We start from the raw sequence: 23,988 nt of genomic DNA, 5'->3' as shown, positions 1-23,988 counted from the left end.
AGCCTCAGTTTCCCCACCTGCAAAAGGGACAATAATGCCCTCTGCAAGGTGGTTGGCAGATGAAATAGGCTAACAAATAGAACTCCCTTTGGGTACTCGGTGGGGCCCAACTGAAGAGGAGCTCATGATAATGAAGTGGTTTCAACTTAACCAACAGGTTGGTTTCCAAAAGATCATTTCTGTGGGGCTTCTGGCGGTTTCCAAGAGAGGCAGTTGCAAAAGGAAGTTATGTGCGGAAATTTCCCACGTAGGTCTTCCTAACCCTTGAGGATCTATGAGGGGCAGCACTACTAGGATGTTGGAAAGGCCCAGGCACCATTTCTGATCTGCCATGTTGCCCCTCCCACCCTCCTCTAGCACTTCCGGTAATGAGTCATCCTAGGTCAGCCGTCAGTCTGAGCTCCTGACAGGAGGCTCCCTGGGTCCCCTGCGTGGGAGTCCAGTGGTGGTGCTTCTCTCTCTCATCTCCACTCACCACCTAGTCAAGCCACGTTGTCCTTTGCCCAGGCCACTGGCCGCCTCACTGCCCCCCTACAGGCTGTTCTCCACGCAGCCGCCAGAGAGCTTTGGAAAACCCAAACTACATCATTTTGTGCCTCTGCACTACATGCTCTAATGGCCTCCCGTGGCCTTTGGAGTTGCACTTGACTGTAGTGCACCAGACCCTCATGCCTGGCCCACCCACCTCAGCCGCCTCCTCCCCTCGCCCCCTCAGTCCCTACTCACTTGTTTCGTCTGATAGTCCACCTGGCGCACATGCCCTTCCGTCAGGTCTCCGGGTGTCTGGCGCGTCCTTCTTCAGCTCTCCTTGGAGGGGACTTCCCGCATCTCTTCCCTGGAGAACCACCGTCTCTCTATCACACACCCCGGTCGTGGTCGTCAGGGCCCTTATTACAATTTCAGGCTTTCGTGCTCGTGTCGGTTCGGTCTGTGACTACCCACAGTAAATACGGGCTCGCGGGGACAGCAGGGACGGCCTCTTCACCGCCATGTACCTCCCCGGTGCCAGCGGGGGTGCCCGCACAGCTGCCACAGCTCAGCCCAAGTGCTGGGAGCTCTCCGGCCCCACGCTGGCAGTGCTGGCCAAGCCCCGTGGGCACAGAGACTGGCAGTCCCGACCCCACAGCCCTCCCTCCCCAAACACCCGCCAAATGCTGCTGTTGACCAGATACAAGATGATGTCATTTCCCTGAAATAAGGCTGCCCCCAAGACCCCACTCTGCAATCCCCTGGATGGGCCATCGAGGGGTCATGGAGTTCCCTCACGGCACGGCTCCCAGGTCTGTGATGCCTAGTGGGCACGGGACCGAATCATCCCTTCCTAATAACTGGGACATACAGAAAAAGCTGGGCCCCAAACCTCTGTGGCAGACAAGCAGGCCGGACTGGTGCTTCCAGTGGCCAGGCCTCTCTCCTGCCGGGAGGACTCTTCCCGGCGCTGTCTGCCACCTGTCTGGGGCTCCAGGAACGCTCAGTACCTGCCGACCACAGTGACTGCCCACACGGAGCCTGGCTCACCGCGGGCTCGCTGCTGCCCCGGCATGGAAGCCCGACACTCACCTGGGATCCCATTTATCTCCCCAAACACCCTACAGAGGTGGCACACTCATCACCCGCAGTTTACAGATGGGAAAACTGGGGGAGGCTGCGTCCCAGAGACGATTGGTAAACTGCCCAAGGCGACAGCACTTATGAGGACCAGAGTCTGGATTCAAACTCTAGCCTGAGAGATGCAGGGCCTGTGCCCCTCACCGGGGACCACAAGCTGGTGTTCTGGGTTTGCCCATGGTCCCAGGCGGTGGGGCTCTGCCTTGGGCTTGCCGGCAGGGGCCTCAAGGCCTCACGGGGGCAGCCAGCAGAGCCCACTGGACACTCTGCCCTCCGTGGGCCAGGGTGAGCTCTGTCCTTTGGGGAACGCCTGCCCTCATATTGAGAGATGTCACTAGGACCTTACACTGTGGCTTAAGTCTCCTTACATTTAAGCAATAAAACGTGGCAGGTCGTTCTCGGTGGGGAAGGGAGGGGAGGATGCCCTGACTGTAAAAAGTAATCATGACAACAAATAGCTGACGTTTGCCGAGGGCCTCCCGAGGGCCAGCCGTCTTGAGAAGCACCAGACAACATATTTGCTCTTTTAATCTTCACATCAACACAGTAACATAGTTACCATTATGGTTCCCTTTTACAGATGAGAAAACTGAGGCACAGAGGAGCGTAACCTGCCCAAAGACATGCAGCAGATGATAGAGCTGATCTGAACACAAGCAGTTTGACTCAGAGTCTGTAGCAAGACAGGGATGTGCAGAAGAACAAATCTGGTTTCTCTGTTATCAGTGAGCATATCATGATTACAAGTCCCACCGATGATGTTGTTTATCTCTTGAAAACTCTGCTCATTCAGTTGAGCGATTGTGATCAGCTCAGGCCGTAGTTCAAGCCAAATCTGACTTTTGAAGTCCTTCACTGCTTTGGAATGAAAGGCAAAAGGCACATGCGTGCTCAAGGAGCAAGCCGGGAGGGAGGGGGTGGGCGGGGCACTGGAGCCACAGCCTCGAGGGGTGAGGTCAGTGTGGCAGCAAGCACGCCGCCACTCGCCTCCGCCGGGCCGAGGGCAGGCAGCCTCGTGCTGCAACGGGCCACTGCCACGTTTAGGGGGCAGGGGGAGGTCAGCCTCGCTCCCAGGGTGCTCTGAACAGCCATGTGGGCATCTAGCTGTGATGTCAGGGCCTCACCCCTGCCTCTATCTCAGTGCTTATGACTGGCAGAAGCGGAAGGGGAGTCTGGAATGCTCCGCCCTTAAGAATTATTCTGAGAGGACAAACATGTAGCCATCGCTCTTGTCACTCCAGGACACCCGAGGTCCAGGAACAACTTGCAACTTGCATTTTAATTTGTTAAATGTTTGCCTCTTTATTTTGAGAGAGAGAGCATGCACACGCAGGCAGAAGAGCACAAGCAGGGGAGGAGCAGAGAGAGGGAGAGAGAATCCCAAGCAGGCTCCATGTCAGCACGCAGCTCCATGAGAGGTTCAAATTCATGAGCCGCAAGGTCCTGACTAGAGCTGAAATCAAGGGTTAGATGCTCAACTAACTGAGCCATTCAGGACCCCGCAACTTGCATTTTAAAATACTTCTTCAAACCAGATTCCTTTGGTTTGTATGATCCATAGTCTTCACAACCGGTTCTAACTTCGTCTGTCTCTAAGCAGACTTTACTTCCACCGCTTCCGAGGCTGTATCCTACCCATTCAACCTCAGAGGGTGGAAGGCACCCTCTTGGGTCTCCGCTTGGCCTAGAGACCTGCTATGATCCATTTTTAAATAAAGTTTGTTTATTTTTCAGAAAGCGCAAGCAAGGGTTGGGGGAGGGGGTACAGACAGAAGATCCACAGCGGGCTCTGTGCTGACGGCAAAGAGCCCAGTGAGGGGTTCAAACTCATGGACCGTGAGATCATGACCTGGGCTGAAGTCGGAAGCTTAACAGACTGAGCCACCCAGGTGCCCCCTTTTGCAACAAGTTTTTTTTTTAATGTTTATTTTTGAGAGACAGAGAGAGACAGTGTGAGCAGGGGAGGGTCAGAGAGAGAGGGAGACAGAATCTGAAACAGGCTCCAGGCTCTGAGCTAGCTGTCAGCACCGAGCCTGACGTGAGGCTCAAACCCATGAACTGTGAGATCATGACCTGAGCTGAAGCCGGACGCTTAACTGACTGAGCCGCCCAGGGGCCCCTGAATAGCTTTTTATAAGGCAGGAAACAAGGTTGGGAAAAAGAAGGCAGGAGACCCCAAGTATAACCCGAGGTTCAATCTGGTTAACGTGAGGGGCAATGGAGAAAGAGCATGGGGCACGCAGCCATCAATTTACAGGGTCCTCTGTCCTCTGAGCAGCCTGGAGACCCTCAGCCAGAGTCCCACTTCCCACCCGGCCAGCTGGTAGTAGGCAAGTCAGACTTGGGGGCAAGTAAGAGAGAGCCACTGTGAGAGCAGACGTCCTGAGTGAGGTTCGCTGAAGAAAACACACTCCCAAACAGTATTGCAAGGTCAATGCCATGGTGGGCCCTTTCCCCATAGCACTCGCCGCTGCTTGGGTCTGGGAGGCACTGTCCCCGGAAGGTGGGCTGTGACACGGAGGTGGGCTCTCCACTGGGCACTGACCAGCTGCCTGCACCAGCCAGGGGACGCTCGGCTGTTTTTCTCTCCGGTCCTATTGTGCCGGGGGCGGAGGGGGGGGGTGGCACGGCAGTAATGAGACACATGCCCCTTTGACCTTGCTCCTTTGACCTTTCTCCCTCACCAGCTTTTTGTCGACAAGGACACGATTGTTAATGCTGTCGGGACCTCGCATGACCTCCACCTCCTGAAGATCGACAATCGAGAAGATGAGCTGGTGACACGGACAAACTCTTGGTGCTCACACTTAGTGGACACGGTGAGTGAACGCGTGTCACCCACGCGCTGCACCCACCTCTCTAGCTACCAGCCGGGCCAGAAACTCTTCCCCCGCTGGCAGACTCTTCACAATAAGAAATAAAGTAGAATTAAGGAGGGTAGAAATCCACACTGAAGACCGTGTTGGCCCCCTCAGACTTTAAAACCCACCTGCTAACCCATCCCAACTCCTGCCTCAGAGACACAGAGAAGCAAATCCCGGAGGCTTTAAAGTAAATGCAGATGGAACTATGCAAATTTCAAAGAACGTTTTCCTTTCCCCCAAATCAGACTCAGAGAATATAAGCGAGTTCTCTGACTTCAGGGTCTTGGGCTTCGGTTTCACCCCTTAGATCCACAAGGATGAGATCATGAGGAACCGCAGGCGGGTGAAGGAGATCTATCAATACATCGACCACATGCAGAACGAGCTAGACAGCCTGGAATGCAGTGAGATCATAGATTAGGGCTGCGCCAGCCCACACGGCTCTCTGCCCACGCAGCACATCACGTCACTGACAGCCTCAGACGTGTTCCTGGGAATTTCTCAACCCATAACCCTCCTAACCCCATTCTTCCCCCGCCCCTGGGAAATGCAGAGAAAAATAAAGAACTAAGTCATTTTTTCTTCGTTCTTTAAAAAAATAACCAGCATTCCCGTTCGTTCCTGAGGAGGAGAAAAAGTCCAAGATGAACAGTTGGCCAGTCTACTGAGAGCGACTTCTGAGGGGGCTGCCCGTGAGCTAGGACTCTCGGCCGGGGCCCAGTGTCGGTGGTGTGCCCAGCATTTCTGCTGCCGCGCCCAGGGCAGGCTGCCGCGGTCTGAGCCCTTCTCTCCTCGTGCCGAGGAGCGACGCAGGAGGCCGCAGACACCCGCATAGTCCTGGGGCCGGGGCCAGCCCACCAAGGCCGGTGCTGTGGCTCCCCATGGCTCTGAGGATGGCTGCGGGGACCAGAGGACCCTCTGGAAGTTAAGGGCATAGGCTGGACCTCCCACGTCCCCTCTGCAGCCTGAGCTTCATCTAGGAAGTGGGGATGCAACAACAGTGCCTCCTCTGAGCACGGTCAAGGGGCTTGGGGAGAGCACGTGGCAAGTGTGGAGAAGCACCTGGCTTATGGCGGTGCCCCGTGAAGGGGGTGATGCCATTTTATTACTCGGGTGCCAGGACAGGCGGCTCAGAAAGCCTTTGCTGCCCAAACTCTCCGATTCTTCCTGCTTCCCCTGAGACCACACCTGCCACCCAGGGCAGGGCCAGTGGCCATGTCGGGAGACACTGAGGGCACCCGGAGCAGGACGCAACTCAGGGACCCCTGCCCTGCCTGCCTGGGCTTTGATCCCACAAACAACGCCTATTTCTATTTTCAAGAGTAAATTACTTCTTCTAAAAGACTAGAAATAGAAATGACCAGCTTAGAACAAAAAGGACTCACTTTCAAAATATGGTTTGATTAAAAAACGGGGGGTGGGGGGGAGACTTCAGGATGAGGACTACATGGAGATGTGTGTTGATGTGATTTCCCCAATTGTGTGAGGCTCCTGGCCACGGGCAGCAAATATCAAAACCTGCTATGGGAGGGAAGCTGTTTGACCCAGTGAAACCCAGACAAGTCAAGAGGGGCAGGGAGAAGCAGAGGCGCAAATGAAAACAGGCCTCCACGTTTCCAGGGCACTGAAATATTTAATACAATTGGGTGGAGAGGAAGTCACTGGTGTGCTTGTCGGGCTTGCCCGCTGCCAGCCGGGGCAGGGGCGCCCGGTGCAGACCGGAACTGACCTCGACAGCCGCCCTGGGTCCATGGGCATGTCCAGGCGGCGCCAGGCCAGGAGTCCTGTGGGCCGTGAGTCTGTGGCTGAGTGCAGCCTCTGTCCCGCCGGTCTGCTCGCCTCGCCTCACTGCTGCAGGAGCTTGTGCTTCACTGTGGCGCTCTCAGAGCAGAGGTGGGCAAAGAGGGTGCCAGCGGCCGTGCGCGCCCGCAGCTCCTGCAGCTCATAGTCGTGGGCCCACGCGACGTGGCCCCACTTCTGGATCTGAGGGGAGGATATGAAATGCCGCTGGGTGACTGGCCAAGTGTCTGCCTGTCGACTGGCCAGAGCCACGTTCCACCCCAATAGCTGAGGTGGGGGGACTGGATTGGGCCCCAATCTTGCCAAAACATGAGACCCATACAGGAGGGGAGGCGGCAGGTGAGGACTTGCAGGTGGGCAGGGCAGGCAGCCGTGCTGACGAGGCACAGACAGTTTGCCCAAAGGCACCCACTGCCACAAACGACACGTGCGTCTCCCCCAAGGGGGCCCAACCCGAATGCCATCCTCTGCCCACAAGGAGGCTGGCGGGAGGCAGCCTGTAAAATGTCATCCTCTGCAAGCTGCCTCTCCAGGCTGGGCCTCAAGTGCCCCCCATGTGGGTGGCATAAATAAATCAACCAAAACCACATGGTTGCTTCAGTGCCACCTCCCCGGGGCTGCTGCAGAAACCTGGGCTCTGCCTGCTGGAGCAGACTTACAGATTCTCTCCAGGGCTCTACCAACTGCAGGAGAGAACCCCAGACACGGTGTGGCCGTCCAGATGTCAGCAGGACCCAGCCAGGCTCTGCTGGCTCTTCCCTGGCCAGAGGCCCAGCTGGCCCAGCTCACCCAGGAACTCGGGACCCGCCACACCACACCAGCTACCGGGATCTTTGGGCAGCCCAGTCAACGAGGCCAACTGTGATCCGTCATCCGAGGAGCACTGTGTACCTTCGGAGAGCCCCCACACGTAACCAGGTAACCCCCCGTTTTGTGGCGGATCAAACTTAGCTCAGAGAGCTGTGGCCCGGCTCGGGTGCCACCATCAAACATAGAGCCCAGACTGGAGGGCGGGCTTCCTGGCCCCCCACCTCCCACAGCCCTCACACCCCCACACAGCACCCCCTGCCTGTTTATAATTGTTTCTAGCTAGCCTCTTTTGCAGCGGAGAAACAGTTTTTTTCCCCTGGCATTTTTCTGAGCAGATGACTGGACGGACTTGGGAAATAATGTCATTACAAAAGGGTTTTCATCATGCTAGGAGCGGATTTGTAATAGCAATTAACCTTCTGAGGCTGGAAAAAAAGCAGTATAAGACTGCAGAGAACGCCATAATTCTCAGAGTTAAAAAATGCAAATGACAGTGTAGCAAAACCATATTAATTTCAAACCCAGTAAATGAAAACTTCTGATTGAGCAGCAGCCACCCGTGTTTGCTCTGCCAGCCAGGTGACCCGCCATGTGAGTCAGGGCGCCAAGGCTTAGCCGAGCCTCCGCAGGAGCGCGAACGTGGCTGCTAGTCCTGTTAGCCGGGCCCGTCCCGCAGGGCCCAGGCAGACGAACTTGATCTGTCTGTGAGCCTCTACCTGTGGATAGTGGTGAAGGCCTGGAGTCACCCAGACCTGGCTCCAAACCCTGGCTCCAGCATTTTCCAGGGGTGGGACCTGTGCCTCAGTTTCCTTCTGTGTAAAACAGAGGTAACAGCCGCCCCCACCTGGCCAGGTGGGCCAGAAGGCGATGAGGGGAGGGCTAAGCGTAGCATCGGAACACAGCAGGAGCCCTCCCTGCCCTTATTTTGTATTACTATTTCCTGACAGTACTTTTATCGGCCCTTAGTTTCGGTGTCTGGAGGTACATGAAAGGACTGGAAGGCTAAATCTACACAAAACCTTCTTGGCGAGGCTAGCCCCGGCCCCTGGTTGGTCTGAGTCAGGGAGGTGAGGGGTGAGGCCCTGAGGCGCCGCCCTGGGCCGTGGGCGGCCTCACCTGGTACTCCTCCTCCAGACGCGACAGCAGCACGGCCTGCTCCACGGTCAGGCGCCGGTCCATCAGGCCCAAGGTCAACACCATGGACTTGAGCTGGGTCACCACAAACTCAATCCCTGTGGGGATACAAGCCAGGTCAGGATCCAGGGCACCCCCACCCCAAGACAGGGCAGTCACTGGCCCTACACATCACGAGTCCCTGCAGCCCTAGAGAGGTACAAAAGCGCCGGGTGGGGGAAGAAATCACAGGGCACATGTGCTTTGTGGCTGGCTCGTGTCTTTCCGGTTCTTCTCAGAGAGCAAGGCCGGTTTCCCTTGGGGGTGTGACCCCTCCTCTGCACCTGCCCAGGTAGCCATGTGACCTGAACCTCGGCCGTCAGAGAGCTCCACCCCCTGTCCAGTGACCGGTTTGTGAGATCTGAAGTTGAGATGCGTGAAGAGGAGAAAGCCAACCTTCTCCTGGAAGGGTGGGGAGCCTCCATCAGAACCACCCCGTAGAGTCCCCCGGTGACACTCCGGGCTTTGGATGCCCGTGGCTGTCAGGCCGCCCTCCCAGCCCCGCGGGAAGCACCGCGTGTACCTTGCAGGGCCCACATGTTGTAAGAGGCCAGGTGGCTGGCGAGCACGTCCCGAGTCCTGGCTGGGATGCTGGGCCCCATGATGCTGGTGGAGGAGCCGATCTCCACGTCGTATCTGAAAGGGAGAGGCTTCGGTGTGTCCCTGTCCTGCTGCGTGGCCCAGCTTCTGCCCAAAGCACAGTCCTAAAGAGCATGCATGTGCCCCTTGAGGGATTCTGGGAGCAACTGCCACTGACCTAGTAATTTCCTGCACCCCAGAGCGGAGCCAGAGTCCAAGCAGTTGACTGAAATTCTAATTCGTTGGCCTAGAATCTCCATCAAAAGCATGGGGACTTGCTTTTTAAACCTTTTCAGAAAGTTTTTCACATTTGAGACCACAAAAGATTTCTTTAAAAAATTATTTTCCTGGGGCGCCTGGGTGGCTCAGTCAGTTAAGCGTCTGACTTCAACTCAGGTCATGATCTCATGATTGGTGGGTTCAAGCCCCATGTTGGGCTCGGCACTAACAGCGTAGCGCCTGCTTGGAGTTCTCTCTCCCTCTGCCTCTCTCTTCCCCTTCCCCACTTGCTTGTGTGTTCTCTCACTCTCTTAAAATAAATAAACTTAAAATAATTTTCCTTATAATAATATACTTTCTAAAGATTTTATTTTTAAGTAATCTCTATACCCAACATGAGGCTCAAACCCTCAATCTTGAGATCCAGTGGCACACTCAGGCACCTGGGTGGCTCAGTCAGTTAAATGTCCAGCTTTGGCTCAGGTCATGATCTCACGGTTCAGGAGTTCAAGTGGCATCGGGCTCTGTGCTGACAGTGTGGAGTCTGCTTGGGATTGGGATTCTCTCTCTGACCATCTCTCTGCTCCTCCCCCACTTGTGCACGCACACGTGTGCACACTCTCTCTCTCAAAATAAATAAACTTAAAAAAGTACGTACTCCACCTACTGAGCCAGCCAGGCGCCCCATATTTTCCTTACAATAAGCTTTGTACATGTCCTATATCATCCAATCATTTTTTCAAATATTTATGAAGTCTCTACTGCACATAAGCCATTGCTTTCAGTCTGGGACATGAGCTGGCTTCAAGAATGACACATTTTCAAGAACAGTAATAACTGTATGAGGCACAGGAAAAATATAATGGAGTAAAGGCAATTTTTGTAATTTTCTTTCATATGTAACTCATTTTTCCTGTTGGTATAGAAACATTCTTGCTGAAATTTCTAATAGTAACACAGTGAGTGGCCAGGTTGTTTTGTAAACTATTAAGGATAAGCATCTCGAGTGCCACAAAAAGTGGACAATTTTGTGCCACAGCAAAGCTCTCCAGGCACCCACACTATTGTCATGTTTCATTAAACTCCACAATGACACCGTGCCTTCAGAGCTCTTACACACTGCTGTAGTTGTCACATTTTATGGGACCCTTCAGCGCACTGGCTGTGACTTTTACTATAAAACCCAAGGATACCTGGCACACTGCGGGCACTCAGGAAATGCCTACAAATGAGACCGACCGATACCACTCTGGTGACAAACATTATGCCAACAACAACTCCACAAACGCTTACAAAAATACTACGGTCGGCTAGGAGCCCTTGCAAACTCCCCTGGAATGAAATGAAATCCAATTTATTTTGCCACCATATCACCGTATCAAGTTTGTTAAGTTTTGCACAAGAGAATCTTTCTGCTAAGGGAACATGCTGGGTGTCATCAATTCCTAGAGGCCTTACGTCCTTAGGATAAATGTTACCAGACACGTCTTCACGTGTGTATGCATCGTGCATGCTGTTTGGGGATTTGGTTTAATGGTCCGGCACTTGTGACCATGATAAAGATGGGAACGGCCCAGATCTGGGTATTTACCGTGGACCCAGTGGGATACCAGGCACCGCCTCGGTTACTCCTCATAATCCACTAAGAGGTGGGGATTATGGGGACCAGACAAGGAGGCTCAGAGAGCTCAAGGCACCAGCCGCAGGTCACACAGCCAACCGTGGCAGAGCTGGGGCTCCATCCCTGCGTTTAGCACAGCGTGCACGGAGAGCAGGTGCTTGGCGCCTGGTGGCTGACACTAGTCTGAGGAGCATTTTTTCCCAAGGGGGCCGGTCCTGTCCCTAAACATGCGAGAGGCGCTGAATTCCACGGGTGCTCTACCCCAGAAAGCCAGTTAGCTAAGGGCTTTGTGGTGCAGCGCACCCCTGACCACACGGCTGCCCCTTACCTCTGTTCGGCCCATTCTATGACTGGGTCCCACTCGTTCCTCTGAAGTTCCACGAGCGTTGCTGGTTCTTCTACCCTGTAGCTAATTCATTGCAAAAACCACCTTCGTTAATAGAAAAGTACAATTCCTTTACTCAGTGACAGACAGTGGAAAACATAAAAGACAACAGCAAAAAGCCTCTCTGCTCAGTTCCTCCCACCCAGCCCGGCAAGTCCTTCTGGAAAGCAGTAGTTCTCAAAGCGTAGCCTTGGAGCCAGAAGCAGAGCATCACCTCGGACCCTGATAGAAACGCCAGTTCTCAGGCCCCACCCCACACCTATGGAAAGCAAAAACTCAGGGGTTGGGGGGTGTGGAGGCCAGCAATCTGTGTCTTAACAAGCCCTCTAAGGGATGCTACTGCAACCTTGAGTTTGAGAACCACGGTCCCAAATGTCCCCAGTTATCTGGCAGGCTAAGGCTGGCAACCCTGTCGGTGCCATCCTGAACACGAATACTGCACCCCCAGACCGACGGGACGCTGATCGTAGAGTGACCAGGACCCTAGGAGGCCGTGCCAGAGGCTCAGTCGCTGTGTCCCCACCTCCTCTAACCCTTCTAAGAGACCATGCCCCTGGCCATGAACCGCCCATGTGCACCTCGTGAGCCCACATGCCTCCCGGCTACAGACTCAGAGCTGGCTTGGTCGCCTGACACCACCTGCTGCCACTTATTTTGACAGAGAGACCCAAAAATGGGAGTCAGCCAAAGGGAGCCATGTGGCAAGGCCTCACGGGACAGGAAGACAAGGGGGCCCCCTGGAAGGCCACCGTGCAGCGTGAGCAGAAGGGAGAAGGGATCGTAAGTGTGCAGGACAATGGGCTGCTGTGATGACAAAGGGACAGCTCAGGATTCTAGAGCCTTTGGGTCGGCAGACACGTGTCGCTGTGCTTGCCTTCACCACCACTGACCAGTTAGCTAAAGAACACAGGCACGGGAGTGGGGGGACTCAGAAGTGGAAGCAGCCAGCTCCGGAAACAACCAGCCATCTCCATGTCCAAGCAGACAAGTGAGAACAGTGCCTAGGTGGGAATGTGCTGGTGCCCGTTAAGTCCAGGATTGGATGCCCTACCAGGAGTTGGCAAGTGACCCCTCGGTCCTCGAGCCTGTGAGAGCTATGTATGCCACCCCACTGCAGCCCAGACAAAAGGACAGCTGTCGGGCCACAGAAGAGGAGTGCCCGGGGCTCTGACACTGGTGTGCCCCAAAGAGCCCTCCCTCCCAGGGATATGCAGGATGCCTAAGGAGTGATGTCAGGCAGACTGCCTCCCTGCCCTGTGAGATAAAAGAAAAGGGTCTGCGTCTTCTTCCGCTGATAACTGGGCAATGAGGCAAACAGCCCAAAGGACCCACTCAGTCCAAGGGGAATGCCCATCTAAATGTCAATTACCAGATGGTATCGGTGTCCAGAAACTTCACAGCCGCCTGGATCAGCTGGTCCTTGTTTCGCTGGGTAGGGTTGTCTAAAGACGTGTTGCACAGTGTGGTCTGAATCAGGAGGCAAAAAGCCCGGTCACCACTGCTGGGCCCAGGGGACACCGCCTCCAACACACAGCAACACGGAGAACCAGACAGCACCGCCCAGGAAGTGCTGGAGACAAAGCGAAGCCCTTGACCCCACGTGTCTCCACACCTTCAGCCGTGGCACATCTACCGAGAGCTCTGTGCCAAACGCTGCGTGTGACGGCCCGTGGGATGCTCACAGCACCCCGGAGTAGTGAAGCTGCCCAGGACGCATGCTCTCCACTACCAGGCTCTGCTCTATTTATGGGTTTGGTTTTTTTTTTTTTTTTTTTTTTTTTAGAGACAGAGACGGTGTGAGCAGGGGAGAGTCAGAGAGAGAGGGAGACACAGAATCCAAAGCAGGCTCCAGGCTCTGAGCTGTCAGCACCAGGCTCTGCTCTATTTAATTTAATCCTTGTAACGTCCTTTGGAGTAAGTACTGTTATTACAACCATTTCAGAGATGTGACAACTGAGGCCCAGAGAGGTGGGATCAGCAAATATGTCACGTAAGCATTACTGGAACTCAAATTTGACCACAAGGCTGCCAGCTGGCCCGCTGCTTAGGAAGCAGGGGAACAAATGAGCCAAACCAGGAGGAGGATTACTCTTCCCAGAAGGTTGCTTAGGTATGACACCAATCAGTTTGTAGTCCTGTCACCCTAATGTCATCAGACAGCCAAAGGCGCAGGCCAGCCCCGCGGCAGGCTGTGGAGATGTTCAGGAGGCCCGCCTGAGTCTGTGTGTGGAGGCTGAGCCCAGGCATGGCCGGGATGGTAGCACCAACTCCAGTGCTGACCGAGTGCTTGCTCTGTGCCAGGGACCCCGCCAAGGACTTTCCAGGCGTCCCGTCGTTCTGTCCTGACCACCGTGCTCACCTCTCACAGACGGGGAACCCAGGGCTGGGAAGGAGCAGCGGCTTAACCGAGGTTACAGTTTGGAAGCTGCAGAGCCTGGACCTGTAGAGCTCAGCCAGCCCCTTCCCCAGTCTGCTCTAGCGCCTGCTGTGTGGCTGGGGGCCGGCCCCACCTGTCCTGGGACCAGAGGAGGAACCGGCCACCCAGCACTGTGTTCGGGGCAGGGGACTACAGCGGACCAGACCAGGAGGGGAATGGTCAGCACGCTCAAGGAAGCAAGTGTGGCTGGAATTTGGAATTGTGAAAAGCGTGTCACTTTTTGCCAGGCAGCCTGGGACGCCAGCAGTGGGGGCATACGTTCAGGACCCGGTTACCAGGTGCATGGTGTAGAACTTGATGGTGTCCTGCTGGGAGTCCCATTCAGTGGCCACTGCGATGGCCAGGGCCTCGCTGGGGACGGTGAAGAGCTTGGCCTGGGGAGTTTTCAGCTTCCTGTGGTCCAAGTTTATCTCAAAGCCACCTTGAAAGATCAAATGAAAACCTCTCAGGGATTGTTAAGTGGAATCGAGTGACCATTCCTATATTTAGCAACTTGAATCGGTGCAGACAAAGAGCGCTGAGTCCCTTCATGGAGAGCTCACAGAAACCTATCCAACAAAAGCGCGAAGGGTAATCTCACCGCTGAAACCAGCTAGACATGAAAAATGTTTCTACCCATTCACAGAAAAAAAAAGAGAGAGAGAGAGGCAGTCAAAACTTCAGACACTCACCTTCACCCTGTGTGATGCTGACATTCTGATAAAACCTCTTCCTTTCTGTAAAAAAAGATTTTTCAAAAAGGCAGTTTAAAATAACGTCGAGACGGCACGGGAAGTGACAAGACCGGCTTGTGTCACTACTGCTAATGCTGATTGATTGGCTTGATTTTCATATCACTATTCAAGGTGTGCCCTACTCTACGCGGCATAATCAACGGCTTCTGATTAAAGTTGGAGGGAGGAGGGCACTCACTCTCCAGGGATGAGGGAGGCACAGGACATCCCGGTCGTGCCCCCGCCAACCCCCAAGCCCGGGAGTAGTCTGATCACGAAGCATTGTGAAGCTGCAGACTGACACAACAGATTTTTCTAGCACCTTGTGCTTGAACTTCTAAGCATGCTCCCCACCACACCACCCCCATGGCAGAACAAGGTGCTCCCGTCCAAAGAGCGAATCTGAGTGTGATAAAGCCAGAGACCCATTTGGGGCAAGAGTCTGATGTGCCTCTAAGTAGGCAAGAGAGGAAAGCCAGTGTGGATGTGCGGGTGCACGTGTGTGGTGCACACGCAGTAAGGGGAGATCCCAGGAGCATTTCCCATCCTCTCCATCCAATTAATTAACCTAATTAACCAGCTTGCCTGTGTATTCAACAGGAATTCCAAGCATTTCTTTTTTTTTATGCAATTTTTTTTATGTTTATTCATTTTTGAGAGAGAGAGACAGACTGTGAGCAGGAGAGGGGCAGAGAGGGAGACACAGAATCTGAAGCAGGCTCCAGGCTCTGAGCTGTCAGCACAGAGCCCGACGTGGAGCTTAAACCCATTAACTGCATGATCATGACCTGAGTTGAAGTCGGAAGATTAATCAACTGAGCCACCCAGGCACTCCTCCAAGCATTTCCTTTAAGAAAGGGGAACTAGGGGTGCCTGGGTAGCTCAGTCGGTTAAGCATCTGACTTTTGATTTTGGCTCAGGTCATGATCTTGATCTAGATCATATTGGGTTCTGCACTGACAGCACGGAGCATGCTGTGGCTTCTCTACCCCTCCCCCACTCATGCTCTCTCTGTCTCTCTCAAAATAAACTTTAAAAGGGGGTGGGAGAGGAATATGGGTCCTGCGACATGTGAAAATAACTGGAATAGAATCTTGTATGAAAAGGTAAACGAATTCCCCCTCTTCTACTTGGGGGGGCTTAAAACCCAAGAGGGCCTCGTACGGAATTACAGCTTCCTTCAGCTAATAAAGAACAAGCAGGTCACATTTCGGGAGCTAAACACCATAGCTGGTCTTAACCTTTGTTCGCACGAATATTCATTCCTGTCGTCACATATAAACTGGTCCTAGAAGCTTTCAGAGTCCATCAGTGAGGTTACTCCTTGGAAACAACCGATGCAGCACGGGGAGGCGGGAACTCATTAGTTTTTAATGCTTTTTAACTGCTTTTAGTGCTTAAAAAAAAAAAAAAGCAAACCAAACTTAAGTTAAAATTAATTCAAATAGACTGAAAATCAGGAGAGCTTCGTTTGTGTGGGGGGAGGGGTAATGGAGAGAAGGTATCTGGTCTTACTCCAAACGTGCTATTTTTAAGTTTTCCATGACCCATCAGATTTTCTCCAATTTTGCATTCTATTATTGATGCTTCCACAAACAGGGCTCCAGACTGCACGTTCACAGTCATGCTTTTACTAAGCTAAGGTCCAAACAGGGTTCCCACTCCCAAAACTTGTGTGCCTACCACATGCCAGGTACTATTCTAGGTACATGGTCTAAACTCATGAATGAAAATGACAAAAATCCCTGATTTATGGGGTCTAAACACTAAATAACTAACTAAATCAATCAAGTGGCAGGATCTGGCCACCAAGACGCTCCTGTGTTATTGCGGCATGAGTTGCCACGTTTACAGGAACCGGTGATGGCGATTCTCTCACACATTTGACTCCAAGATACAGTCTGCACCATCCTGATGCTTTCAAATGCGCCTACTTTACATGCCATCCTGTCACATTCGGGTAGCAGATGAGACATGAATCTAGAAGCCTCCTTATGTCTGGAGGCTCCCAGACCACATTCGATATGTTCTCCAATGTCTGAGCCGGCCAATGTGTCTCAAGCCAGGCCAGGCAGGAAGTGGGAAGAGATCTGGCGGGTAAGGATCTGCCCCCATCAGCAGGAAGCGCCAGCAGAGAGCATTCTAGCACACAGCTTGACACAGCCCCAGGAAGTGGGCCCAAGAGACCTGGACTCGGGGCCAAAACTGACAGCACGGGCAGGACCTTCCACAGCAGGCAGGACAGTGAGGTTTCCACGAGGGAAGTCTTTTTCCCTCTGCTTCGCCGGTCAGGCTTTGGTTCCTCTGTCCCGGCCAGGACCCCTCCCCTCTATGTCTGATTCAGAGAACTGGAAGGGAGTGGGAAGGATAGAAGGACAAGGAAGGGTCAACCCAAATTGCTCAAAACTGCAGTAAGCCATGCAGAAAGAGACGACAGCCCCTGGCGAGAGGGGCACAAAGGCTGCCCAGCCTCAAAACACGGCAGGCCCACGTGCTGCGAGTCTTAAACAAGTGCTCTCCTGATCCCAGTACCAATCCTCTTCCAGGAAGGGGAGTAAGTCCTGGCGCTCGCTCGGAATCAAAGCTCACCCCTGCCCTCAGGCACTTCCTGTCTACTGGGAAGCTGAACAGAAAACCAGCCAAGCAGTAGAGTGATTTTGAAGGTCAAAGTACAAGGGACACTGGAAACACACACACACACACACACACACACACACACACAACCAGGAGAGCCCAATCTCATCTCATCGTGGGCTATAGGAAGACCTCCAGGCAGTCAAATTACATCTGAGACCTGAGGGAGAGGCAGAAGTTGGCCGACCTGCACTGATGGATTGCTCTTCTGGAGGGGGTGTGTGGAAGGAGTTTCCAGCAGAAGAAACTGCTTACCAGAAGGTCTTCGGCCTCATGAGAGCTTGAGTTTAGAGAACTAAAAAAGTGGTCAGAAGGACAAAAACCTAGCCCTCCTGCAGAGATGCCCACGGAGGGTGGTGAGGGGGACGGGGCGGGCAGGTCTCAGTACAGAGGTAGAGCGAGCCAAATTAGAGGCTCGCATAGGCAAACAAGGTCGGGATCCGGGAAACTCGTTTGGTGGAAGCCATGCCCCCCAACAATGTCAAAAGATGGAGGCTCTTTGCCTGGACCCTCAGAGGTCTTGGGTCACATGAAATAAATCGTGAGACCAGGAGCCTCTGAACAACGCATAGTCTCAGTGGACACAGGACTAGCTTCAGGGACAGGGATGCCATCTTTAGAGATGAAATTAACCCCTAAGCCTTGTAGGATCACACAGAACTTGGGTCTATTCTGAGTATGAATGGCTCTCTTTACACAACATCGGTTTCAGTGGCAAAAACACAGTCGTTGCCTTTCACACGTGGACTATGTAGATACAAAGACATAGGTATGTGAAAAAGTATTGATTTTTAAAAGCTAGCCACTAGAAAAAGAGGCTATATAAGCAGAGAAGCAGAGAACAACTTTAAAAACCTGTTCACGTTATGAGTGAATTGGAAATTAACAACCATCAACTCCTTTCCTATGAGGTCATTTCAATCCATAAAAAGAAACAGGCTGATGGGGCTCGGTTGACTAAGTGCCCGGCTTTTGATTTCAACACAGGTCATAATCTCACAGTTTGTGGGCTTGAGCCCTGTGTTGGGCTACGCGCTGACAGTACTGAGCTTGCTTAGGATTCTCTCTCTCTGCTCCTCCCCCATGCACACACATGCTCTCTCTCTCAAAATAAATAAACTTAAAAGAAAGAGAAAAAGAAAACAGGCTGTTTTCTGTGTCATTTCCCCTACACTCTTCCTCCTGTCCCAGGCTTCATGGACCAGCGAGTGATCTTTCTACCAGCCTAAATGTCCACCAGGCCTTTGCTTTGGAGACTCAAGCCTTCAGAACTACAACTCCCACAGTGCACTACGAACAGAGGAGGTGCCCTCTCAGACCCGGCTCAGCACCTTTATCTTTTTAAACAGTGCCATCTGGTGGCCCTTACGCCTTAAAGCTAGATTCTGACTTCAGGCAGGACTCCATCCATAATCCTAGGGCGGCTCCAACCGTTTTCAGGTATCAAAATTCTTCACACAAGCTATTTAAGAACTCTTACAGCTGAAAAATAAAAAGACAACCCACCTAAAAAATGGTCAAAGGATCTGAATAGGCATCTCTCCACCAAAGAAAATGTACACAGTTAGCACATGAAAAGATGCTGGCTTTCATCAGCATCAGGAAAACATAAAACCAAACCAAGAGAAACTGCTTTGCACCCACTACAATGGCTATGATTAACAACAGGTAACGACAAGTGTTGGCAAGGATGTGGACAAATGGAGACCTTCGTGCGGAGCTGGTGGAAATGTAAACTAGTGCAGCCACCTCGGAAAAGTGTGGCAGTCCTCAAAGTCAGTTACCAGTTAACCAGCAATTCTACACTCAGATATGCGTCTGTAAGAAATGAAAACATATCCCCACATAAAAATTCGTGTACACACATACACACAGACACACACACACAACTTGTACACAAATGTTCATAGCAGTACTCAGAATAGCCAAATGATGTTAACAACCCAAATGTTCATCAGTAGATGGATGGGTAAATAAGAGGTGATACGGCCATACAGTTGACTATTATTCAGCTATGAAAGACAATGGGGTACTGATGATACATGCTACAACTCGGATAAACGTTGGAAGCAGTCTAAATAAGAGCTTGCCCAGGGCGCCTGTGTGGCTCAGTAGGTTGAGTGTCCGACTTCAGCTCAGGTCTTGATCTCGCGGTTTGTGGGTTCAAGCCCCGGGTCAGGCTCTGTGCTGACAGCTCAGGGCCTGGAGTCTCCTTTGGGTTCTTTGCCTCCCCTTCTCTCTGCCCCTCCCATGCTCATGCTCTGTCTTTCTCTGTTTCTCAATAATAAATAAAAACGTTAAAATAAATAAATAAAATAAATAAATAAGAGCCTGCTCCAAAAGACATTCCATTTATGAAATGTCCAAACTAGGGTAATCTACAGAGACAGGGAGTAGAATAGTGGTTATCTAGGGCTAGAGGGGTAGGGAGGGAAGGAGAAGGTGCTAGCTAAAGGGTATAGGGCTTCTTTTGGGGGTGATAAAAATGTTCTAGAAAACGGTGATGGCTGTACAACTGTGAGTATACTAGAAACCACTGCATTCTACATTCTAAATGAGTGAATTATAAGTGAATTGTGTCTCAATAAGGCTGTTAAGAAAATTTCTTCAGGGTTAGGGCATCTGGGCTTAGTTGGTTGTGTATCCAGCTCTTGATTTCAGCTCAGGTCATGATCTTCCAGTTCGTGGGATTGAGTCTCACGTTGGGTTCTGCCCTGGCAGCACAGAGCCTGCTTGGGGTTCTCTCTCTCTCCCTCTCTGCCCCCCCCTAAAAATAAATAAACTTAAATAAAAATCCTCCGGGGCAAATACATCCGCCACAGTGATCAATGTAGATGAGCTAAATCACTAAAGACATTTTTTTCCCAATTGCTCTAGCATCCTGAGGAGTGGTTGGCCAACTTTGTCCATAAAGAGCCAGAGTAAACATTTTAGGCTTGGTGGGCCATATGGTCTCTGTTGCAAATAGTAAGCTCTGCAATGAAAGTAGCCTTAGATTATATGAAAATGAATGAGCATGGCTGTGTTCCAATAAAACTTTATTTACAAAAACAGGTGGCAGGCTGGGCTCTGTCTACAGAATCTCCTTCAACCCAACACAGCCACTCTATGAAGACAGGGCAAATAACGCCTCTGAAGTGGTAGAGGTTCTGAGAAGCTAAATGACGTGTCCAGGTGAAAAATTGTAAATAGAGGAGACCAGCCTTGACTTCTCTGGGCACTGCACTCAGCCAGACAAGCAGCCTCTCCAGAACACCTTCCCCCTCCGGTACAGAGCTGGACCACCCCATACCCTCACACAGGTCTCCTTGCTGCAAAATCTCCCCCAACTCCCCAGGAACCCTTTCCCAACCCCCTCCTCTCATGAGAAGTGGCTCTGCCCCTCCTAAGGAGCCAAGTTCAATCAGCTTGCCCGCCAAGTCTTCATGGATAAGGCCTCTGCTTGGGTTTAGCGCTCCACCATCCTAGAGACTCGCAGAATCTCAAACTGGTGATGTCTTTGCAGTGCACTCATTGGCCTGGTTTCAGGTACTGCCCTCCCACTGGGCTTCATTCTTTCATTCCTATTCTCTTTCATGTTTGACTACCTACCATGAGCCAGATACTTCCAAGAGCCTCAACTAGTAAAGTCTGCAGTAGAAAGGAAACAGATGGTAGATCGTGTGCCTCTACGCTGGGAAGTGGCATCCACTCATCTAAATTAACCCTCTGCCTGTGCCAGTTTAAGTGAACTCCTGAATATGTCCCCTTTGCTTGTGTCGTTATCTTCCTGGGATATTGTAAAGGGAACTCTCATTTTCCTTTACATGCTCACACAGACACTCTGTATTCCAAATGTGTGTGTGGGGGGGGTTGCCACCCATCAACTCTGTGACACCAGTGGGTGTCCTACAATTCAGCTAAGTTCTGACACTATTTGCCTGGCGATCGCATCGGATCCCACAAGGTAAGGGCTCAGTCCCATAAGACTGCATTGCCCCGCTCCCTTCAGATGCCAAATGCAAGCTCTGATTGTTTCCTATGCTTCTGACCGACAGGCTAGACATCAGAGGTTCCCAGGCCCCCTCCTCAGATTTGATGAATTTGCCAGAGTCGCTCACAGCACTCAGAAAAAAAGATTTTACTTTCTAGATCACTAGCTTATTATAAAAGGATACAACTCAGGAAGAGCTGCGCGACCGCACAGGTGGGGAGGGGGGGGCGGGGAAGGCATGGGGCTTCCGGGCCTGCTAAGGGCATGCTCCTCTCCCAGCAACCAACCCTGCAGCTCTCTGCCCCCCACGGTTCAGGGATTTTACGGAGGCTTCATTATATAGGCATGATTGATTAAATCACAGGCCGTTAGTGATCAATCTCCCTTCTCCCCTCCCCAGAGGTCAGAGGGTGGAACAGAAACTACTGAAAACTCTAATCTTGTGGTCGGTTCCCCAGGCAACCAGCCCCCATCCTCAGGTGCTTTCCAAAAGCCACCTCGTTAACATAACCTCAGGTGTGGTTGAAAGGGGCTTATGAATAAGACACTCCTTTCGACTTCCGACTTCCGTATCTCTGAGGCTATTTTAGGGCAAGAAACCAAATATTATAACAACAGCTTCTTCCGTAGCTCTTATTGGTTAGTAGTTACAAGGGTTTTAAGAGATGCGTGCCAGGAACTGGAGGACGACCAAATAGATGCAGTCATTCCTTAAACAACATGAGTTTGAACTGCACAAATCCACTTATACCTAGATTTTTTTTTTTTACAGTACAGTACTGTACAGGTTATTTTCCTTACGATTCTATTATAATTTTCCTAATAACATTATCTTATCTAACTTACTTTAAGAATACTGAATATAATACATACAACATACAAAATGGGTGTTAATCTACTGTTTATGTTATCGGTAAGGCTTCCGGTCAACCATAGGTTATTAGTCACTCAGTTTTGGGGGAGTCAAAAAGTACATGTGAATTTTTGACGGTGGGGACTGTTGTGCTGGTGCCCCTAACCCGTATATTGTTCAATGATCAACTGTATATTTCTCCTTATAACTCACAGTATCACAGGTGCCCTTCCCTCAACTGGCTCTTCATGGCCCATGTCCAGGCCCTTCAACTTGGACCATGACAGGTAAAGGCTCAGATCTTTGCTGCATTCAACTCTCTCCCCCATTTGTTTAAAATTATGAAACTTAACAGAAGGACCCTCAGAGGCAACCTAGTCCTTCAACTCACAGGGGAAAATGAGGCCCAAAGGAAGCAGTCTCGTGTTCAAGATCACAAGGACCTCAGCAGCCAGCATTAAACCTCAGATCTGGACTTCCGCCACAATGCCAATCTGTCTTAGAGTTCTAGATTTTCTAAAGCAGGCAGCGTTACGGCAAGGTTCCTTACACTCTGCCGTCATCTCTGAACTTGTTCCAGCCACCTGACGCTCTTCCTCCTCCTCTCCACCAAGCTCCTACTCATCTGCCAAGACTCGGCTGAACTGTCCTTTCATCCAAGACCCTTTCTAGACTCTCAAAACCCCCAAGGTGGAAGTAGGTGCTTCTTTATGTTCTCCCAGCTTCTTTGTGTTTCCCTTATCACAAGACACTACACGCTATTGTTTAATCAGACTATTATAAACTGCACTTGACAGTGAACATTAGAGGGAGACCAAGTCTGCCTTGAAGGCTACTGCCTCCAGCTCTCAGCACAGAAAAACGAACTGAATGAAAAGAGAGTGTTACTACTCTTCACTCCTTTAAAGGAGTCACTCCCACTCTTTCCCTAAAACCTGGCCCCAGAAGCGGTGAAAAGAACCACACTACCTTCTTCTAAGGCCTTATTAGTCAGAAGTAGAGAAAGGAGACACTAGGGTCAACTCTTTAGCAGAGATGGCAGGGACTGTGGGAGGACAGTGGGAGGGAGGGCCAGGAAACCTGCAGAGAAACTGGCCAGGATGTAAGACTTGAATACCGACCGAATGCCCCGGTTCCAGGGTCCTTCTGTGCCCAGCCACGAGGACACAGAAAACAGGCCGATCTTTGCCCTCCACAAACTTCTCACAGGGTCTGCTCTATGACCCTGGTGTAGTCCTGATCCAGAACCCGAATTACCCTGTCTGAAAACAAGAATGCCATCCACTTTCCTTAGAGGAAAGGAAAATCATAAGCACTGAGAAAAGCTGCACGTGCCAAATGGCAATAACTGTCCCATGCAATGACGCGCTGTGTGCCCTCAGGTGGTCTGCCCTTGCCTGGGCTTCTATTCCCCCCGGCCCCCGCCCCGATCTGTAGCAGGACACGATAAAACCGCGTAACTTCATAAGCCTGCGCCCTGCCTCGGTTACCCCGCCCTGCACAGCCCAACCCCTCCGCCCACCTAAGCCCGGCTCGAGCCCCGGCCAAAAGAGAATATGCTCTGGCCTCCCTCACCTGTTGGGGGGGCGTAGGCCCGGGCAGCGGACAGGGGGTTTGGCCCCGGCCCCACGGAGGCGGTGAGAGCACCCCGAGGCTGGTTCAGGAGGCGGCGTCCCGCGTCCCGCAGCCGGAGGCAGCACCTCCACATCGCGCCCGAGAGCCTGGGAGGACTACCCGCGCGAAACCTGAGAGCAGGAAGCAGAGGGAAAGGATCCCCAAGCCGCACGCTCGGGCTGTACGGAAACCTCTCACCACCTCCCCAGAGCCCTCAGCCTCCCCTGGGCGCCGCCATCTTCCGCATGACACCAGCGGCGCGCCGTCGATCCTGCGCGCCTCCTGCGCACACCCCCAGTCAATCAGCATCACAAGCGCACCTCGCCCCGCCCCCTCCACGCCGCGCCTCGGGGTGAAGACTACAAGTCCCAGAGGGCCGCTCGCGCACCCCGCCACGTGTTTTCTCCGCCCGCCAATGGGTGAAAGCGCCGCGTGAGCCTGTTCCCGCCCCCCGGGCGCGCCCGAGCCAATCGGAAGGGTGGTGTGTGTGTGTGTGTGAGGGCAAGTGGGGAGGGGGACTCAGCTCAGGACAGGGAGGCCCTGCTCGCAGGTCCCGGGGTCCCGGTGGCAGCCGGAGCGCTTGGTCCGCAGGCAGCGGGCGGGTGGTCCCCCCCTCCGCCCCCACCCTGCGCGTGCGCGCCCCGGCCCCTCCCTCCCTGCCACCCCCCTCGGCTCCCGCGCGGCGGCGGCGGTTCCTCTCCCCCT

At 52.6% G+C, this 23,988-nt stretch overlaps 2 protein-coding genes across 11 annotated transcripts in view; one reads left to right on the top strand and one right to left on the bottom strand.

The window, feature by feature from the left end:
- DRC3 (dynein regulatory complex subunit 3) overlaps positions 1–5,052 on the top strand; it is a 32,058-nt gene extending 27,006 nt beyond the window's left edge. For 6 of the 10 annotated variants that reach the window (XM_029929204.1, XM_029929200.1, XM_029929203.1 and 3 more), the window contains 3 exons: positions 158–247; positions 4,296–4,427; positions 4,780–5,052. In XM_029929204.1, the coding sequence (XP_029785064.1) occupies positions 158–247; positions 4,296–4,427; positions 4,780–4,893 (336 nt within the window). In that variant the 3' untranslated portion in view covers positions 4,894–5,052. Of the gene's footprint in view, positions 1–157; positions 248–2,188; positions 2,334–3,865; positions 4,030–4,295; positions 4,428–4,779 lie in introns of those variants that run through there. The other 4 variants (XR_003904818.1, XR_003904819.1, XR_003904820.1 and 1 more) reach the window with 4 other exon arrangements.
- Positions 5,053–6,085: 1,033 nt separating this feature from the next.
- ATPAF2 (ATP synthase mitochondrial F1 complex assembly factor 2) lies at positions 6,086–23,546 on the bottom strand. The gene is made up of 8 exons (XM_029927960.1): positions 23,245–23,546; positions 14,168–14,212; positions 13,772–13,917; positions 12,429–12,526; positions 11,003–11,083; positions 8,779–8,891; positions 8,199–8,314; positions 6,086–6,455 (listed from the first exon to the last, which is right to left on the bottom strand). Exons 1-8 carry the CDS (start codon positions 23,375–23,377, stop codon positions 6,318–6,320), a joined length of 870 nt encoding a protein of 289 aa, XP_029783820.1. The 5' UTR covers positions 23,378–23,546; the 3' UTR covers positions 6,086–6,317.
- Positions 23,547–23,988: the final 442 nt, after the last annotated feature.

Source organism: Suricata suricatta, chromosome 17, assembly GCF_006229205.1.
Source record: "Suricata suricatta isolate VVHF042 chromosome 17, meerkat_22Aug2017_6uvM2_HiC, whole genome shotgun sequence".
In the NCBI taxonomy this organism is placed as follows: Eukaryota; Metazoa; Chordata; class Mammalia; order Carnivora; family Herpestidae; genus Suricata; species Suricata suricatta.
Note: the sequence above shows the minus strand (reverse complement) of the source record. Positions and strands in the feature narration are given on the sequence as shown.

Bases quoted from the DNA above. Each gene is read 5' to 3' on its own strand.
- ATPAF2 (XM_029927960.1), bottom strand. From the start codon at position 23,377: ATGTGGAGGTGCTGCCTCCGGCTGCGGGACGCGGGACGCCGCCTCCTG. The intron at 14,213-23,244 runs GTGAGGGAGGCC...CTTTTTTTACAG, and splicing joins GGCCTACGCCCCCCCAACAG to AAAGGAAGAGGTTTTATCAG. The intron at 6,456-8,198 runs GTGAGGCCGCCC...TCCTCCCCTCAG, and splicing joins GTCTGGAGGAGGAGTACCAG to ATCCAGAAGTGGGGCCACGT.